This window comes from Austrofundulus limnaeus, unplaced genomic scaffold, assembly GCF_001266775.1.
Source record: "Austrofundulus limnaeus strain Quisiro unplaced genomic scaffold, Austrofundulus_limnaeus-1.0 Scaffold1061, whole genome shotgun sequence".
Taxonomy (NCBI): Eukaryota; Metazoa; Chordata; class Actinopteri; order Cyprinodontiformes; family Rivulidae; genus Austrofundulus; species Austrofundulus limnaeus.
This window is the reverse complement of record NW_013953463.1, coordinates 89,116-96,645: the sequence shown is the minus strand read 5'-3', so window position 1 is coordinate 96,645 and position 7,530 is coordinate 89,116. Positions and strand designations below refer to the sequence as shown.

The following is a 7,530-nucleotide window of genomic DNA, read 5'->3' as shown; positions in this document are numbered from 1 at the left end:
CACACACACACACACACACACACACACACACACACACACACACACACACACACACACGCACACACCACCTGCTGTGTGATGGTATGTGAAAGCTGTAGATTGTAAATTATTACTAGTAAACACCCACTAAACCAGTAAACAACAAAATATCATCATTAACTGGGATTTTCTAAAATTCAACTGTTGGTCATTTTTTCATAGTCATTTGAATTCCTAGAAGTGTGTTCTTTTCATTTTTTTTCTTATTTTAAAGGAAAACTTTAGCTGAGATTTTAGTTACAGTTAACTCACCAGTTTGTTAAAATGGTAATTTTGTGGATTTAAAGGAATATTTCAGTGTAAATCATTCCCTACTGGCTGTAGCTCTTTGAACAACTTAGTTTGGGCACAGTTTAATTCTGAGYGGACTGATGAGCTATTTAAAAGTAGTATCTCACTGGTCTGTTGGTGAACTACATTCTGGAAGAAGTTTCCAAAAAGTCTAAACAGTCTGTATGCTCAGCACACRTGTTTGGGTTTAGGTTAGCGCGAACACAAAAGGTTGATTCTCAGTTTGTGTCATGATCTGTGTGTCTTTGCTTTAGTTTTCTAGTGTTTCAGTGTTCCCCTGTGTATCTCTGCCCTGCTCCAGCCCCACCCATGCTCACCTGTTTCCTCTTGTGTTTCCTCCAGGTGTTTCTTGTTGTCCTTAGTTAGTTTGCCTTTATATTCTGTGTCCTGTCTTCTGTGTTTGTCTGTTCATTGTATTGTGCTTACCAGCCAGTGTGGTGTGTTCTTCGTGTTATCTCCTGAGCTTCCAAGTGAGATTCGTTTTTGTTCTTTATTAAAGCCTTTTTTCGCCTTTTGCCTGCACCCTGGGTTTGTCCTGCCTGCCACCTGATAGTTTGCAGTAATGTTTTGGCTTCATGACTTTTGAGAAAAAGGAGGCATGCTAATCAGATGAAACACCTCAACTGACTCCTCTCGATGGAGGAGCAGCAGCAGCTCTACTCTGAACTCCCCCTGGATGATGGAGCTCCTCACCTCATCTCTAAAGCTTAGCCCGGCCACCCTGCTTGTACCCAGGATCTGGTTCTTTCGGTCATGATCCACGTCTCATGACCACAGGTGATGCTTGGAACGTAAACAGACCAATAAATCCAGAGCTTTGTCTTTCAACTCAATTTTTTCTTCACCACGACTGACCAAAGCAATGCCCTCATTACTGAGGATGAGACCCCAATCYGTCGATCCATCTCCTGCTCCATCCTACCATCACTTGTGAACAAGACACCCAGATACTTAAACTCCTCCACTTGAGACATAGACTCTCACCTGACACAGAGATTCCACCTTTTTCCAGTCAAGAACCATGGCTTCAGACTTAGAGGAACTGACTTTCATCCCAGCCGCTTCACACTCAGCACGCAGCAGAGACGAGACCCTGTGGTTCCCAAACCAGACCCCCTCCTCTCCACGACTGCACCTTGAGATCCTGACCATAAACACTACAAACAGGATTGGAGACAAGGGACAGCCCTGGTGGAGTCCAACCTCACTGAGAACAAGCTGGACTTTGGTTATACAGGGACCAGATAACTCTTGATAGCACTGAAATGTTTAACAATAAGAAAGCAGAGGTCAAGCTTATGATGGACAACGTCATAATTACAGGTAGTTTTCTTAAACATTGTCTCTGAATGTGTTCCACCCTGTTAGACCACAAATAGTTCAACATGTTCTGTAAATATTGATCAACAAGGACTTTAACTTAGAACATGTCTTTCTGCTTTTTCTTCCTAAAACTGTAATAGATTCTTTATTCACACATAATAAATGTCTGTATTACAAAAAACAAAATTTACCCATTTTTGCTGACAATGTATAGGTAGTTTAAAAAACACATAACTTTATGTGCATTTAATACACATTGTTTAGTTTGTTACACTAAACAAGTGGTGTCAGTCAAAGGTATAGACATTTATTACTGTAAATGTATTTTCTTTGAAAGTTTTTTTCACACAACTGTGACATTTTGGATTCATGAAATGGTAAACTGGATCTTAGGTAGAATTTAACCAGGCAAATGACAGAGCTCTGGAGACCTGAAGGCAACCTGCTGCATGGGTTTTGGTTTGTGGGAGGAAACACTCGGAGCACGAGGAGAACATGTAAACTCTGTATAGAACCAGGTCTGAACCAGGGATAGAACCCAGGACCTTCTTGCTGTGAGGCGTGAACGCTAACCACTGATCCATCGTGCAGCTGAATGATAAGATGTCTCCTGTTCCTGTTAGATGTGTGGTGTGGCGGTTCTGAGCTTCGGTGTGTACCTGACAGTAAACGTCAAGATGACAGCTCTCACTCCCTCACTGGCTAACCTAAACATCTCTAACATGCTGCTGATCAGTGGCATCATCATCACCTGCGTGTCCTTCCTGGGATTCCTGGGAGCTCTGAAAGAAAACCGCTGCCTCCTGATGACGGTAACTCCTCCACGCACACAGCTCAAAGTCTAATGAAAGATTGTTGTTAGTGTTAACACTGCCTCGCGTCGCATCCAAACCAGGTACAGATCCTTTTGAAAGTGTTTTTCTAACATTCATCTAAATGTKAGTTTGGTGAGTTTTATAAAGTAAAAGATGTTGAGTTTAATCTATGACTCACTGGACATCAAGTTAGAAAAAAACTTATCCATTTGTATTGAATTATTATATTGGTACTCTAAGAGTAAAACTAAAACTGTGTTGTCAGTTTTTTCTGCTGCTCTTCCTTCTGATGCTGGTGGAGCTGTCTGCAGCATGCCTGATGCTCGTCTATGAGAAGAAGGTAGGTCTACATCTTCCTGAGATTTAAGAAAAAAGTCATCACTGAATATGATCTGCTCATTTCTCCTCACTGTTCAGATAAACTCTTGGATAAAAGATGATCTCAAGGAAGGGTTAGAGAAAGCAAAATTGCAGAGTGGAAATTCAACTCTTCAGAGTGACTGGGACTTTGTTCAGAACACGGTAAGAGTCAGACTGCAGCTCACATTTGGCAGGGAATCAAGTGGATATGATTTGAGTTTTTTCTGGGGTTCTCTCAGTTCGACTGCTGTGGAGTCAATAACGTCACAGACTGGGGAAATAAGGTGCCTGAATCCTGTTGCCAGGGCCCATGTGATACCCCTGGCGGCTCGTACAAGACCCAGGTAGACAATCTGCCTCAGAAAAAGTTTTAAAAAAGCTTTATTGCTGTTGTTTTGCAGAATCAACCTTTTTTTGTTGTTTCAGGGTTGTTTGTTTGCACTTAACAACTGGTTTGAGGAGAATTTTCTGAATATTGGCATATCTGTCATCGTTCTCTGTATAATTGAGGTGAGTTCAAGGTGGAGGTAGGAAATATGAAACACACAAAAGCTAATTGCTCCACTCATTTCATTTAGAGCCCAGATGTCAAATAGATCCTGGATTTGCAGGTCGAGGGTCTCGTGTTAAAACATTAAAAACTGATGGTGGTCTAATACGTACGACAGGAGAAACAGTTTAGGCTCAGAGAGCACATTGGGTCACATTGTAAATACTGTGTTGACGAAATGCCACCAGACTAAACAAATGTCAGGACCACCATCCTGCATGTTTTTGTTTCCCTTCTCTTCAAGTTCTGAAGCCTGTTAATCACTCATTTATTCAAATTCAGTTGAACTAAGTGACAATAAACTCTCTGGTTTTTATAATGTAAATGTTCTTGTATAATTAGTAAAAGTTATCAGTCTAAAGAAGCAGCAGATTGTGTTGAACCACTTCATTAGTCTCCATCCTGAGCACTACATGGTGAGAGCTCCCTTTTAACATGAAGAAACCTCCAGCAGAACCAGAACCAGGCTCAGGACGAGCAGCCACACAGATCTGACAGATCAGGTGTTTCAAAGCAGAGAAGCAGGGAAACAACTTTTAGGATAGTGGTCCTGAAGGACCAGGGTTTAGATCCTCTGCAGCAGAGGTTTAATATTAATGTAGTCTTCTTTGACATCTGCTGTTTTTGAGAAAGCTGTTTTAAAAGCTTGGAAAAAATAAAAATCCAGGCTCTCCTGGAAGAAGACTGTCGCGTGTGTATTAGGTTAGTGACTGCTGCTACGGCTGAGAAATCACTATTTATTATTCAATAAAAATCTTTTCAAAGATAACCAGCCACCATTTTCAGGTAAAAGTACATCAGTTTATTTAGAGTCCAAGCAGTTTTTGCAGTCCTAAAACTCAGTTTCCCAAACATCAGTTTTTAACCCTTTCCATTCAGCTGTTGTTACTGATGTGACCCTGCACTGAAGGTGTTAAATCAAAATTCTGCTTGTTCATATTCACTTCTCATTTCTTCAGTAACTTTTCATAGAACGTCTGAACTGAACTGAATTTGAACTGGTCAAATTATCGTTTTAAGATGTTGGCTTTACTTTCAGATAGAGGCCACACTTTTGCTTTTTACCTCTTTGGTTTGAAAAGCAGATGAAAGCAGCTGATTTGAAATGTGGATTTCCTGTATTCTTTGCCCTCAGGTGTTGGGGATGTGTTTTGCCATGACGCTGTACTGTCACATCAGCAGAGCTGGACTGGGCTACAAGTTATAGATTCTCTACACCTTTCATCTGGCTCTGGGTTCAAACTGTTGTACAGGTTTACAAAATAAAGGCCCCCCACAGAGCCCCCCCCCCCCCCATTGCCTGGGAAAAAAACCTGAAACCTTCAAAATCACAACTAGTTTTTCACACATTTAAGTTATGAATTGCTTTTCATGTAAACACTTTCTTAACGTTTTGTAAATGTTGCTGCTTGTCAAGTTTTTTCATTTTGTTGCCTGTTTCTACTACAATATATATTTCTGAAAATCAACTGCCTGTAAAGAATCATTTAAAGTTAAAATTGCACTAATAGTTTACAGAATAAACTGCGCAACAGTTTATAGCCCTCCATGCTGTCATTTGATCATTTCCTGTTTGCAGGGTTCTGTGGTACAGCCTTAAGAAAAAAAAAAAACACTTCCTCTTTCGATGCATCAGAATGGAATGAAAAAGTTTGAATTCAAAGCAGGAAGAAAAGAGTTGATCCAACAAGTTAAAAACCACAAACACCACAGATTAATTTATTTATTTCAAGAATAAATCCTGCATCAAATATCTTCGAGCCAGAGGGGAAAAAAAAACTAGGATTTTTACAACTTAAAATTATTTTGTTCTTTTTAAAACTGTCACATACAAAATAGAAACAAATACAATTTTGTAATTAAAAAAATGTAACTGTACACAGCAGAATACACCGTTTATTGCAAACTTGAACACCCCTGACACCGCAAAAACTATCAACAATAGCATCGCAAATTCACCTACAGATATGAAAAGACAAGAGAGAAACTATTCTGATCCAGCTGCAAAACTAATAGCTGGGTGAAGTTTGGTCCCACCCGCCCCCTCCTCAAGGCTCTGCCTCGTATGAGGCGTGAAAATGCTCAGGTCCGTTTTGACAATAGTGGTCCTGGAACTGTGGCCCTGTCGCTGGGAGACTGAGCCTGAATCATTCAACAAGCAAAAGTCACCTTCAGAGTCCCTTTGAGTGGAGAAGAACCAGRCCGTCTTAAAGCACTCCTCACTGAAACAGTGGTTTTTATAATTTAAAGAAAGGACACATTGCTGGAAGGTTAAAAAGCAGTTTAAAAATATCTCATTCAGCAGCTCGGCTTGTTCAGAAACATTAATTATGCTGCCTGCAACATCAATGACTTCTACAGTTTCTAAATGTTCCTCCCAACAGGAGCTAATGTAGTGAAACCTGTGAAAATAGATTGTGCTGAGGACGATCAGAGGAAAGTTCCTCCTGCAGGAGACAGCCTTCTGAAGCAGACAGCACTGTGCCTTTCAGAGACCGTTCATCCACAGGCACAAGAAATATAAGAAACAAGTTCACCTCAGCCTGAACTGCAAGCCTCCAACAGAACCGGGCCGAGCAGGAAGAGTTAGGGTACCCAGCCCCTAAACTCAGAACATTAAAACATCAAACTGAGCTCAGTTTGTTGGTGACGGTCAGAAACATCCTCCCTGCAGCTGCTGACAGATCCTTGTTGTTTTCAGGTGTTGGACAAACACCAGAACCCAAAACATTCGTTTCTGGGTTACATCAGTTTTAAAATCACAGAACATAATGTTTGATTCAGACAGGGCCCAGGGTGAGGTTTTCAGACAGAACTGTAAAACAGCTGACATTTGGATTCTGAAAACAAAAACCATCGTTCTGCAGCCCTGCGACACATAGCGACCTCAGGCTGTAGCTGACTCTGTGATCCTGCAGGGGGCACTGCAGACCTGTGGAGGACACAGCACCTGACCCACATCCAAGGCACAGGGACAGAAACATGAAGAGTCTGAACTGATTAGAGTTCAGACTCACGCAGCTTTATTTGGGTTTTACATAACCGCTCAGATGGTTCTGCTCAGAGCTCAAGGTGGAATCTCAATGGGCAGGACTAGTCAGGAACACAAGGGAGTCTCCAGCAAGTGTTGAAGACTGTGTGTGTGTGTGTGTGTGTGTGGGGGGGTGTGTGTGTGTGTGTGTGTGTGTGTGTGTGTGTGTGTGTGTGGGGGGGGGGGTCTTAGTTTTTTAGTAGACAAACTTTGAAAACAAGAGTTTTTTTTTTTCAAACAAACTTTAATTCAGGCACAAACGTCTCCAACATGTCTGCATTCTGACGCCTGCAGAGATCTGCTCTGAGTAAATCTGAGGTCCAGGTCTGATTAAAAACCTGGTCCAAGTCTGTCTTCATTTCTAAAGTGTACTCCAGTAAATTAAATCATAAAGGGTAATAAGCCCAGGTGATATTAACTGGATGAAAACAGACCAGTAGCAGAACGTAGCAGCCTAAAGGAATTGTGAGTAAAACCTTAAGGATGTCCTTGATGTAAACAAGTCCTGTTTTATGCTTCCACACTAACAGAAGGCTGTTTGCGTGAGGACACAGAACCTCCAACCCATTTTGTTCTGTGTTGAGTAAATACCTGGTCCAGGTAGTTAACCGGCAACAAGGCGAGCTCCGCTGAGAACACTTCAGAACCAATCTGCAGCCACGACACAACCCTCAGCACAGCAGCGCCAGCGTCCTTACAAGGTTCAAAAAACCCTAAGTTGTTTATCATGTTTTCCTGTAGCAGGCTGAGTGCAATCCTGAACATCTCCTGCTGTCAGCATGAAGTCAGTAAYTAGCTGTAAATAAACAGATGTAGAAACTGATCAACACGACCTCTACATTCATTACTTTAAACGTTTCAAATCAAACCTGAAAAATCAGGTCGCAGCTCATCAACTTTCTGTTCTCCAACTCACCAAAGAAACAGAAGAGATCAAAACTGAACACACGCAGGTTCTGACCTTCAGCTTCCTGTAAACAACACGACTGTCCTCAAACACTGATCTGCAGAGCAGACTGACTCCAGAGACGTCCACTGGTGAACTGATGGCTTCAGCACCATCACAGCACGTCTGAACATGAGACAAATATTGACCGAGGCTGATAAATGTGACCAGCTTT

General features: G+C 41.6%; 1 protein-coding gene across 1 annotated transcript in view; it reads left to right on the top strand.

The window, feature by feature from the left end:
• The window catches only part of zgc:64051 (leukocyte surface antigen CD53), a 6,350-nt gene extending 931 nt beyond the window's left edge, over positions 1-5,419 (top strand). The window contains exons 3-8 of the mRNA XM_014030445.1: positions 2,277-2,465; positions 2,734-2,808; positions 2,886-2,990; positions 3,068-3,172; positions 3,255-3,338; positions 4,514-5,419. Of these exons, the coding sequence (XP_013885899.1) occupies positions 2,277-2,465; positions 2,734-2,808; positions 2,886-2,990; positions 3,068-3,172; positions 3,255-3,338; positions 4,514-4,585 (630 nt within the window). The 3' untranslated portion in view covers positions 4,586-5,419. The remainder of the gene's footprint in view (positions 1-2,276; positions 2,466-2,733; positions 2,809-2,885; positions 2,991-3,067; positions 3,173-3,254; positions 3,339-4,513) is intronic.
• Positions 5,420-7,530: the final 2,111 nt, after the last annotated feature.